The sequence below is a fragment of the Gopherus flavomarginatus genome, chromosome 5 (assembly GCF_025201925.1).
Source record: "Gopherus flavomarginatus isolate rGopFla2 chromosome 5, rGopFla2.mat.asm, whole genome shotgun sequence".
Classification (NCBI taxonomy): Eukaryota; Metazoa; Chordata; order Testudines; family Testudinidae; genus Gopherus; species Gopherus flavomarginatus.
The window spans coordinates 19,306,109-19,318,745 of NC_066621.1; the positions used below are offsets into that span (position 1 = coordinate 19,306,109).

At 42.5% G+C, this 12,637-nt stretch overlaps 1 protein-coding gene across 6 annotated transcripts in view; it reads left to right on the plus strand.

Annotated features, from left to right (window-relative positions):
• Positions 1 to 12,637, plus strand: part of ANKS1A (ankyrin repeat and sterile alpha motif domain containing 1A) — a 175,074-nt gene that overhangs the window by 43,513 nt on the left and 118,924 nt on the right. For 4 of the 6 annotated variants that reach the window (XM_050953009.1, XM_050953010.1, XM_050953012.1 and 1 more), the window contains exons 2-4: positions 4,857 to 4,937; positions 6,402 to 6,558; positions 8,306 to 8,368. In XM_050953009.1, coding sequence (XP_050808966.1) covers positions 4,857 to 4,937; positions 6,402 to 6,558; positions 8,306 to 8,368 — 301 coding nt within the window. The remainder of the gene's footprint in view (positions 1 to 4,856; positions 4,938 to 6,401; positions 6,559 to 8,305; positions 8,369 to 12,637) is intronic. The other 2 variants (XM_050953011.1, XM_050953015.1) reach the window with 1 other exon arrangement.

Genomic DNA, 12,637 nt, shown 5'->3' on the forward strand with positions numbered 1-12,637 from the left:
TAACAGAGAAATCTTCATATGTGTTCTCTCTCTTTATCTCTCTCTGAAACCTTGAAGCCTCTTGGTAAGTCCTTTCAGACTCTGAGGGTGTCAAATCCCCATTTGAGAAATCTTGTTACCGGATGCATGCATTTGCGTGTTCTTTATATCAGTGGACATGACCGATAGGTTACTCTGTAGCTTGTAACTCTTTCCCAATATATAATAACTTTCTTCTGTCACTTGTAAAGGCCTCTGTTTTCTAACTAGACCAAATTTGTAAGCACTCCAACAGTTGCCAGTTAGTTAAAACTTTATCTGAACCTCCCATGACAACTGCATGCTTCCTTTCCCACTCTGGCTTTCTGTCACTCTTGACTTTGTAATGCTTAACTTTAACCCTTTGGTATCAGCACCGTAAGCTCCCCAGTTGTACAGTCAAAGGATGTTGTTCCTTGAAACAGTTCTGTCAGTGGGTATGTCTATGCTGCAAAGAAAAACTTGTGGGGCTGAGTTGGCTCAGGCTGGAGCTGCAGGGCTAAACATATCACTGTAGACTTTCCTACTTGGGCTGGAGCCCCAGGGCTCTGAACGCAGGTGAGGGGGTGGGTCTTGGAGGCCAGGCTCCAGCCTGAGTGCACATGTCTACACTGCTATTGTAGCTCTGCAGCCCGAGCCTCCTGAATCAATTGCCTGGACTCTGAGACTTGGCACCGCAGGTTTAATTTGTAGTGTAGACATACCACTCTTTCCACAGATAAGGTGTGAGGTGTCACTGAGATTGTTCCTCTTCTGTAACTGTGCCAGATACTGCAAATAGCTCTCAGAGGAAAAGACATGTCTTCCACAAAGAGATACCCCCATTCAGTGTCCTCTCAGTCTGGTCTCTGCAGCCCATAGTATGTAGTCACTTCACTGTGTCTAGATCTGATATGAATAAACTCAGTTTCTTAGTTTGTCGAGTGCCATGCACTGATCCTTTCTTAATACACAAAGTTTTGGTTTCTAGTAAGGCTTAAGAATTATATGGCAGTTTTAACTATGAGGTGGAGCTGAAGATGAAGGAGTAAAGGGAAGAGAAGACTGATTAGATGCTGGGATTGTGCCGGAAGTAAATCAAAGATAAATGTTTCTCTGTCTCTTTTTGATCCCTACTTCATTCTAGGCCTTGGGATCATTTGACCTTTTTTGACCAAGGTGAGCTAGTTTGGGTTTATTTCTTTCCATTAGTAAGAATAAGAAGTCACTTTTTGCAGACTATAGGCACCATTTATTGCTTTTTAAAAAGCAAAGTCATACCATAACGACTCCTGCAACAGCCAGACCTCCTTATAATGAGAACAAGCCAAGCCTTCCTGGTGGAAGTACTCCTTCTCCACATTCAGATCTTTCCGTCTTCCCTGCTTTCCTAGTAAGAAAAGCAGTCTCTGGATCTGTAAAAGATTTACAGTCCGATATTGGAAGTGTGGCTGCTTCAGAGTTCTGAGATTTTCCTTCCGGGTTAAGTATGCTATTCCTATACTGCTGTGACCTTGGGCAAATCGTTTGATTTAGTTTCCATTTTCCCCTTCTGTAAGGTGGGGATAATTATCCACTTCATAAAGTAATTTGAAATCTCCATATGAAAGATACCATAGATACGCAGTGTTGATGGTGGTTGACTGCAGACACTGGGCGCTGTGTGTGCATGTACACAGCATGAATCTATACCCCTCTGATTTCCTTTCCTTATGTCAAATAGTTAAATTTGCTCTGATTTTGGTCAAGTTAACACAATCTGTGAAAGGGGATGTGCAGACACAACATTTATAACCTTACCCAGACTAAAACCAAGTCGCTCTGCCATAATTTTAACCATTAATTGCCACTGTAAATCCAGCAATAAATTGGCTGGGTAACCACACTCCATGAGCCCATTGCCAAATGGAAACCACAGAGCTCTAGAATTGACTAAATCCCACTCAAGCTTCATGGCAGCTGAAAGTGGGAGGGCACTTCCTGGATTCTGGCCTGTAGTTTATTCTGTCTCTGGGCTGACTTGAAGATGTTATAAAAGTTCACAGCCAGGGCTTTAACCCTGCTTCTCAAGTGATGCTAGCAGCATCTGCAGTACTGTATGCATTCAGTGACCCCTTCATTTTCATTCATTCTGTGCTGCAGGAAACTGGGGGACTGGAAGTACTACTACTTGAGGGCTGGTGAAAATACTATCTGTGCAGTGAAGGCAAGAAAGGCCAGAATCCTTCCTGTAGATCTCACCATGTCTTCTAGATTATATATGCTCCACGGTAGAGTGCCTTGATACTGGTCTTTGTATGGTGCAAATTGCATTGCTTGTACTTTAGCAAAATTCAAGGTCAGTGAATTAACAGCAGATCTGGGATGAATCAGCCGTGCCTTCTTGACTCTCAGCTCTGGACTTCGTCCACTAGAGCAATGGTTCTCAACCCTTCCAGATTACTGAACCGCTTTCAGGAGTCTCATTTATCTTGTGTACCCCAAGTTCACCACCTCAAACATCTTGCTTACAAAATCAGACCTAGAAATACAGAAGTGTCACAGCACACTAGTACTGAAAAATTGCCGACTTTCTTATTTTTACCATATAATTATAAAATAAATTGGAATATAAATATTGTACTTGCATTTCAGTGTGATACTTGTGAGCCTTGTCTGAAGCTGGAGCCCCAGGCGGCAGAGCTGAAGCATGTAACTTAGCTTTTCAGGGCCCTGGGCAGTTGCCCTGCTTGCCACCCGCTAATTCCAGCTTGCACTTGCAATGCCATTAAACCTGTCCCGTGACTGCTCCCGCCTCTGGGGGGCTGCAATCCTCCTGGTGTATCCATGATTGAGAACCACTGCCCTAGAGCACTCTCTCGTCTCTGTATTTGGTCCTAAGAAGTCTGGACTTTCAGGCCCCTAAGCAGTCCCTCTAAGGGTGGAATGCATTGTACAGTTCTAGGAACAATTTTATTCTGGGGACCAGATCATCTTATGCACTGTCCCTAAGTGTACTCTGAGAGGGAAGACCGCATGGGCCACGAAAAGGGAAGACAATATTCTTGCCTTCCAGTCGTCAGAGGTATACAGCCGACGGATTTATATTCTATCCCTATCAGCTCATCTTGTCTTTCTTCTGAGGTAGATATTGAGGACTATGCAGTTTATTGGGCAGGGATGTATTTGGATATGACCTTTAAGTAGAGGTCCCATCTTCTTTGTACAAGGTAGATTTCTTGCCCCCAGTGCCCTTGGCTGGTTTTTTCTCTACACTGCTTATTGTCCTTCTATGTGTGGAAAGCTTTTTATAACAGTCCAGCCACTAGATCATGTGGATTCTCTTGGTGGGAGCAAACTTCAGTGACACATTTCGTGGTTGGAGAGGTCAGCTTAAGTTTTTGAACATCTTTGTCAGAAAGAGGGAAGCAAATAGTTTGGTTTAAGTTTGAGTTCCTACTTGATCTACATAGGATTCCTATTGGTTTGATGCCCTTTCTGTTTTACCCCTGTTCCTTTCTGCTGAGTTGATACAGTGTGTGTGATGTGGCATTCTTCTGGCGAGCAGCCCTCGGGTAATGACTGTTGTTTTAGAAAGCCTAATGAATGCTTGGGTTGCCTGTGTATCGTACCATGAGCAATAGTGATTACATGCTGTGAAGGAAATGAAATTGTCAGCCCTAGGTCATAAACAGCAACAGTTCACTCTTATTTTAAGACAGTGCAGTTGGGGAGTGGAGGAGGGAAACTAAGCACCAGTCCTGCTTCTCTTTAAAAAATAAAACAAAAATACTTGTGGGAGCTAGGGCCTTTCTGACCTCATTTGATTACTCATACTGATGCATTGATACTGTACTTTTCAATGCATCAGTTTCAAAACAGCAAAAAGGGGCTTGTAAAAGAAGCATACTTAGAGATGGAAGTCTACAGCTTTCTTTGGAAGCATGTCTGAATTCAAATGTATCCATCCCATCTTTTTAAAAGCAGGTCCAAGTGCTGGTGAAAGCTGCCAGACATGGCAGCCCTAGAGATTGAGTTCCTTTAACTACTACAGCATGGGCAAGGTTAGTGCCCACTTCCTGCCCACATGCTTTCCCCTGGCTGCATCGGTATGTTTCAGTCCTGTTCTAGATGGGCCACTTCTGAGGAGTAAGAGAAGATTAATTCTCCATGGCCCATTAAATTATTGGTCTCAGTCTGCCAACAGGGCAGGCCAGTTGTGACAGGAGTTCTTGGAACTGCTCTGAGACCACCTACTTGTTTCACACAGACCCACTAACAGCTGTCAGACGGAGATGATTTTTGGTCACATTGACTCAGAGTGGACTTGAATAAGTGATCTAGAGATGAAAGGCTCTGTATCCCCTTACTGATCTCACACTTACATATCCTTTAATGGTTTTTACCATTGAGAAAAGGGACCCCCAGCTGATGAAAATCCTTCAGAGAAGGGAGAGGATTATTGGTGGGTTGATGGTGTGGGGTGTTGAACCTGTTCTTATGTTAATTTTTACATAGACTTTTGCCACTGATGGTCCTTGAAAACTTCTTAATGAACTTAAGTACTGTTGAGAAGCCTTGCAGGATAGTCATTGGTGAGGGAATAGCAAACCTCTGGCTTAAGAACTCAGATCTTTGGGAGAAATGCTGAGTAGTGAGTCTGCTTAATGACTTTGTTGTGCCTTGTGACATTTGTTACCCTTGTTTAACATAGCATTATGCAATATCTGTTCTCTCCCTTATTGCAGCTGCCAGTCCATTATTATGGCTTGATTTGAAATAACAGACTTAACGTAAGAACTCTGCAGAAACCTTTGCTTGCCAGCTGGCTGCCTCTAAATTTGGTACATGACTTACTGTTGGAGTTTTTTATTTTGCAGCATCTGGAGGGGACCAAATGTGAACTGTGTTGACAGTACTGGATATACTCCGCTGCACCATGCTGCTTTGAATGGCCACAAGTAAGCAAATTTACTATAGTGCTTATTACCTTAAAGGATGCCTAGGTGCTTTACTATCCATAACAAAAAAAAAAAATGGAGAGAGAGAATGGAGTGGGGAGAGAGAGAGAGAGACTTCCCTTATTCACAAGTGTAATGCGGCTGCCTCAGAGATAGAACAGAGTGTTGGTGCAATACAATACCACCTTCAGGACACGGAGAAGAACACCATATTGCGGTGAAATTGTAGGGGCACATTTTGCAGAATACAATTAATCAGATTTAAAATTTGGCTAGGATGCTTGGGCTATCTCAAACACACTTTCATCTTTAATAACCACAAATGATGAACCACTTCATGTTGTGTAAGTCATCCAGAAGATGACCTCTCCAGGAACAGACACACCAGTAGGATTCTACTGAGATGTGTATTAACGCTGCCCTGATGTGCATGTCTGTTACAATGCTGTCTCCAATTACTTGATCACATTTTCTTAAATACAATACAATAACATGCAATTTTTCTAGTCTTCAGTACATGTAGAATCTTGGCTAGTAGTGAATGGTGACAAGATGATGTACTGAAACTTAAATAGCCTTAAAAACCTTACTTTTTGCCTCAAAGCTTTTTTCCTCAGTTTTGCTTGGTTTGTACCATGACCCTAGGACCTTGCCTCCAATAGGTTTTTTGCACTGAGACGTACTCGGTCGTACACACCACCAGTATAGGTGTAAAGAAGTGACACACCAATGCAACAAATTGAGACTGGTGCGACTCCCATTGCATAGCTGTGCAGCATGTCTGAAGAACAGGTTTCCACCAGAATGACCAAAATGATCAGAAGTTTAGAAAGTATGACCTATGTGGAAAGGTTCCAAGAATTGGCTTGTTTCTTCCAGTGAAGAGCAGGCTGAGGGGAGATATAAGCCTTCAGATAACAAGTTATTATAAAGAGGATGGTGATCAGTTGTTTTCATGTATCCATGGAGGATAGGACAAGAAACAATTGGCTTAATTTGCAGCAAGGGAGATTTAACCTAAATCCTAGGTATTAGGAAAACTTTCAAACTCTTAGGGATAGTTACGCACTGGAACAGGTTACCTGGGGATATCGTAGAATCTCCATGGTTAGAAGATTTTAAAAACAGGTTAGACAAATACCTTTCAGGGATGGTCTAGGTATATTTAATCAGCACGGGGGATGGACTAATGACCTCTTCAGGTCCCTTCCAGCCCATCATGTCTATAATTCTTGGGCAACACTTTCTGGGAGTTTTTAAATCCACAAAACTTTCATTTGATAAGAAGAAATGATGATTCAGATTTGGAGTATGTGTGGTTTTTTTGTGGTCTTGTGTGTTGTGTTTGCAAACCACTATTTTTGAGCAGCCTAAACTTTTTGGGTGCAACCTGCTAAACAGTATCCTTTTCAGTTCTGTTGTGAGTGAGTATCTTGGAGACTCATAGCCATCCTTATTTTCCAGGGATGTGGTGGAAGTTCTGCTGAGGAACGATGCGCTAACCAATGTGGCAGACTGCAAAGGTTGTTACCCTCTTCACTTGGCAGCCTGGAAAGGAGATGCAGAGATTGTAAAACTTCTCATCCACCAGGGACCCTCCCACACTAAAGTGAATGAACAGGTCTGAATATCTTCCTCCTCCTATTAGTCTATAATGTACCAGCAGATTCGTACTCCTAGGGTAGAAAGGAATGTGTCAGCCGCATGACGTAAGGTGCTGAACAATTTGGAAATGGATGGGTTTGGTTGCTGGAAACATTGTTTCTTGGTGTGGTGCTCTAAATCTGATGGGTTAAATAATCAAATCTCGGGTGGCTGGGGGTGAAAGTGAGCAGTCTGTCAACCACAGTGTGTCTGGGAAGTGATCTTCTGCTGTCCTACTGGGTTTTCAAAACAAACACTGGCTATTTATTTCCTCTCCAGTTGCTGGATGATTAAGTGAAGATGGCTAGTACTGTCAAAGGATATACTGGCTCTTTCTGTTGGGAACTAATCAAGCAGCTGTAAGTCTTTTTGTTTGGCCCCACACTCCTAGCTGCTCTGATTTTTTTTTAGCACTTGTGCCCACTTGACTAATTGTATGGGTTTTTTAAAGCATAGGCCTGCCTCTACCCTAGATAGAGAACTATAACTTGATCCTAAAGAGCAATCCTCTCAGTTGGATGAGAAGATCAAGTAATATAGCCTCCTTTCTTTCTGTACCCTGGTCTTTGAGTGGGATGCAGGTTGGCTTAGCTTGTATCAATCTGTTGTTCTGTGCTGTCTTCTCATCTTGGAATGCTGACTTCCCTGTGTAGCTTTCCCATGAAAGCCTGTCAGTATCTTCTCCATGCATCTCCAACACAAATAAGAGCACGTGTGAAATGCATGTCCACTCATTCACACACATGGCTGCTGGATAAAAACACATAATACTTAGTCCTGCTTTGAGTGCAGGGGCCTGGACTAGAAGGCCTCACGAGGTCCCTTCCAGTCCTATGATTTTGCCTTGTATCTAAGCGTTTGGATAAGGAAGCAGCCTATTATTAAATAATGTCTTCCTATTTGCAGAGTACCAGTCAGACTGTCAATAAACCTCCCCTGTTATAGGGTGTTCCCTAGTGGCTGGGGAAAGGACTGGAACTCAGGAATTCTGGAGTTCTAAACATGCGCAAGATGGTTAAATTCTCTGTTCCTCGTATGTAAAATGGAGTTTCTTGCCTCACAAGGCCATTCTAAGGCTGAATTAGTAGTTTGCAAAGCACCCTGAAGATGAAAACTGCTGTCAGTGCTAATTATTACCACTCCTCAGTTAAGTAAGAATAGTTAAGTGTGCACATTTAAAATGTCTTTGATTTATGTTTGTCAATCACGTTTCACTCCAGGCCTAGTAGTGGCCTGCAGCACAGCTGCAGGCAGCCAATCTGTTCTGTTTAAATAAATTGATTGTAAACAGTTCAGTATGCTTCTTAAATCTGTTTACAATCAATCTGTGATGGAGTCAACCAGGTGATCATGTAAGTCTTAGTGGGTCTGTTGTCTGAGGTTAGAGGACAGGTATGGAAGAAGCCTATGCAGAAGGTGGAGTTGAGTGTAATTCTTCAAGGTAATGTTTCATTAATGTTTGGTCTTGAGTGGGAACCTTTATAAATGAATGAAGTCCATTAAATAGCCTGCACATTTTATGTGTTAAAGATTTGTAAATGATGTGCACAGTGGTTCAAATGATGCAATCTACCAGCTGGAATGACTGGTGTGGTTAACGGTTTACGACTGGAATGAGATGCTATGTTGTGTCATCCCCACCCTTTCAGAGTCACCCATTGTTTTGTTGCTGTATCTCACCCATTTCATTGTCACATTTTTCTTTTTTCCTCTCCTTTTTGTAGAATACTCTTGAGATCAAAGAACTCAAAAAGTACGGCCCTTTTGACCCCTATATCAATGCCAAGGTGTGTACTTCGCTGTCAGGATTTCACTGCATCATTACTCCAAGCTGCACTCTCATGCATCCAGGTGCATTGTCATCCAGTTGGCTGATGATGCCTGCTTGGTTTCCAGCCACTTGAGGAACAGTAAAATGCAACCATTTATTTGTGGGTTTCTTTTTAAGCCAGTTCTAGAGAGATTATTTAGGGAAATCTCTTCCTTACTTTCTTGGGGCTCCTTCAATACTTAAACATATAAGATTCATGTTGATGATCAATTTGCTTAATTTGGTTGGATGACTTTCAAAAGGTAACAATTTAATTAAAATGCTTCAGATTTTGTTTCACATGCTCAAATTATTGTTACTGAGCAGAAATCGAAAGAATGGTTTGTTTTTTTTCCTGCTTAAAGATGGCTGCATTTTCTTCATGGGGTTTTTAGAGTGAATGACAAATCTTTGTAGTGACATTATACTCATTTTCTAAATGGATAGCTAATGCTTTTGTTGGCAGGGGGGCAGTAATGTCTGTACTGCCTAAGACCTCCCGTTTTGCTTGTTGCATCAGTTTCTTGTTTTGGTGTTGCGTCCTTGTGTTTTGTGTCTGGCTCTTTATCCCTAGTCTTCTGTCCCTGTGTTTTTGCCTGTTGGTTTTTCTCTCCACTTTCAGCAATTCTTGATCCAAAAAAGGGCACAAAAATAAGAACTTATCATGCACTGAAGCAGATGAAAAAGTTTCTGAAGTCATTTGTTCTGTCTGCCACTGGATAGACAGTAGGGTTTTGCTCAGACACCTACTGTGTTTAATTGAGTTTTATTTATAGTCAGGCTTCAGGCAAGTGATGATATACTAGCCCACTGATTTATCATGAGATGCTTCTGTTTCCAGTCATCACACCGGGATGGCTTCCGGACTACTCTTCTGAAGCAAGCCAGCCATGGCAGAGTTTAGCTCTTCAAAGTTTACTTAAAAGTTCAGCTGTTTGATCTGCAGTACCCTACACAGGCTGAGTGCTTGGGCTTGCCAGCTGATGGGAAGTAGGGTGATTGTATTAGCACATATCTATTACAGGAAATGAACTCCAGTGCATACCTCTTTTTGAATAAAAATGTTTAACTGAAGATCACATTTTTCTTTTTTTTCTTTTTTTTTTTTAAAGGTGGAATTTTTACAGCAACAATTCTCTTCTGTGGAAACGCATACTAAGAATAGGGGAATTTAATGTGTTAAAAGGAGCTTTGTAAAATAATATGGGAGTTTGTCAGTGTTTCTTGTGAAAGAAGTACTGCAATACAGTCTACTGAGCTAAACTATCTCTAGAGATGTTAAGTTAGTCATATCTTGTGGACTTGTTCGTTTTTATAAAGGGTATTTTAAGACTTTTCTTGGGCTCCTGGTGCACTGACCATAAGTTAAAAAGAGAACTGCATTTTATTTAGCATAACATTTTCAAAAACACCTAAGCTCACTTTCAGAAGTGACTAAAGGACTTCGGGGCCTGAGTGTCATTGGAAATTATTGTGATTTAGGAGCCTCTGTCCCTTTCAAAAATAAGACTTGGGTGCTTCTGGCATGTTGAAACAAGTATGCCTATGCTCAAGCTCTAGGCAACCTGACAATTAGCAAACTCATCGTCTGTATAGGAATAACTATAAATGCCAGCTTGCTTTTCCCCCATGCCAAGGCCAGAAATAACCAACCAAAGATTAAATCCAAACCAACTCATATCAGCCCTTACCATGCCTCTTCCTTCCCAGAAGCTTTGGTGAGCAGCTTGTCCCTGCAACGTATGCTGTAGGTGACCTGATAATAGGCTATTCCAGACCTGAGGAAGCTGTGTATAACGAGTGGCATAAATAAGTTAGGGAGATGATGAGGGAGTGCTATCTTTCTTTTTGTAAAGTGTTGCTTCCCTTAATTTGGCTAACTCCTGTGGAGAAAACTGACCAGTTAACCAAAACCAGAGTAGAAAAGCTAGCAGTCCTGCAGTTAACCTGTGTGGCATAGCTTATTTTTTCCTTTATCTGTGTCTCTTTTTAATTGGTCTCTGGAAACAAACTAATGGAGATTGGATTTAATGTGTGCTATAAAATCTTCATGGGCCACTGCTAGAAGTGGAAGCATGCCACCTGGAGTCTGAAAATAAAACTAGACAGTGAACCCACCCAATAGATACTCAGACAACTGGAGATCCTTTTTCTGAAATGTTTGTGTTTGGCCGTGTTGGGCACCTGCAGAAATGGGAGAATCCGTTCAGTCCTGTTCCCTGCATGGAGTTCCTATTAGCATTAATGGGAGTCCTATGTGGGAGTGCCAGGGGAGTATGGACTCTTATGTGGAATGGGGATTCTGTAACTGATACTGCAGCTTCTGGCTACTTCCCTACCCTGTTATATCAGAATGTTATGGCACATTGCTTAGTGGAGAAGTAGCCTGGGTTTTGCTTAGCAAGTGTTTCTTTTTTCATCTTGAGATGCCAGGGACTGCAATCACAGCTAGAGGGACATCTGTGTGTTTCAGATTTTATTTATTATAGTGAGTGCATGAAGTAGTAGGAGCATAGCTGGGCCCTTCACAGAGGGTTTTCACAGGGTTTTGTAGGCTGAGAGCTCTTTTCTTAGAAGTGCACAAAGCAACAAAGCCCAACATAATGTGTTAGGAGAGGGAACTTGGAAAATCATTGCAAGGTGTGTTGAAATGCTAGCACTGAATGCTCCAGTGCCAAGTGTTGTGTATGTGGAAGGCATAGGATTCAGGTCTAGTAAGTAGGTGCATAGTTACCAGTGTTGAAAAAATTTACCAGACACCTACTAGCTCCAGAGGCTGATGCGTAAGCTGAGTCTTTTCTCCTCTTCTGCCTCCCAACTCCCCATTCCCAACTGCTGTGAAGAGGGGCGGTAGTGGGATTGCTACAGGAGTGCTGTCCCACATCCTACTTAAGGATTCCATTGTTCTTATCTGTCTTTGACTAGTAAGTCTGAAACATGAAGTCTCACTGTCTCTGGCTCCTGGGAAGGAGTTTTCTCTCCCACCACAGAGTAACCTGGGTGTCATCCCTTCTGTCATTCCCCAGCCTCGTTTAGAGTGGTGATTTGGGGGATGGAAGTGAGTCTCTTCTGCCCAGAATAGCTCCAGTGCTTGCCTTGGCTGTTTGGTGTTCATAGCTTTCCCAGTTCTTGTCCATTTCTCTGCTGCTCACAGTGCATTTGTGGGTTTCCGATTTGTATGTTTGGTGTTAGTTGCTGCGTGTGTGTGTTTACCCTAGATAACCTTCTGTTATTAACATAAGGGAAGTGATTTCAGGGTAAATGCAATGCTAGGTAATGTGCTCTACAATCTAGGCTCAAAAGTTCAAGTGAGTGCATGTACAATGGAAAACCTGGATAGTGACCCCCCATTTCTACTAGTCGGAGTGGAGACCCATGAAGATACTAGCTCTTACTGTCTGCTGCTGAGACAAGCATCTATCCAACTGAGTTCATAGGAGCTTCTGGCTGTCATTCAATGGTGGAGAAAGACTTGGTTTAGATACTGTTAGTACAGTCTGTTTCATCCTGTGACCCCTTAGAAAAGGAAAAAGCTTTGGGGTCCCATCCATAGTTTCAGAGCCTCCTCCGATCTCTCCATAAGGAAAGAATTGTGACCCTCGCCTCTTTGGACCTGATGGCTGTCTGAAGGTAGAGAAACTATGGAATACTTAAGAGAAAATTATTTCAAGCTATCTCTGAAACACTCTTTCAACAGGCATGCACTTCTGTATGCATGCTGTGGTGTGTGGATCTATTTGAGGGGTCTGAGTTTTGTGCTGGTGACAGGTTCTAGGCTGGCAGCCCTAATGGTGGAAATTTTCTGTGCTCATGCTGTCTCTGGCAATGAGAGTTTTCCGCACATACTGTCCCACCATTGTGCCTGCTGGGAGAAATCCGCTCTAGGCGTGAGCATAACAGTCTCCACACCGTTCTGCTGAGATTGGGAAGATTACTTAATGTTTGTGTGATGTGGGCACTTGCCTTCTGAGACCCACCAAAATCATTTCACTGTCATGGAGAAGTTGCTCAGTTGTTACTGAGATGGGTTGAATTCCAAACAGTAAACTAGAAGTGACAGGCCCTTTTATATGGTCCAGTGGATAGGATGTGTAACTTGCCCCCAGGACTTCTGGGTTCGAGTCCTGGCTCCGACATGGAATTGCTGTGTGACCTGGAGCATGTCACCTATGCACTGCTGTTTTCACCGTCTGTAAAGTGAGGCTAATGCTACTTATCTATCATGGTAAATGCTTTGAGATGTACA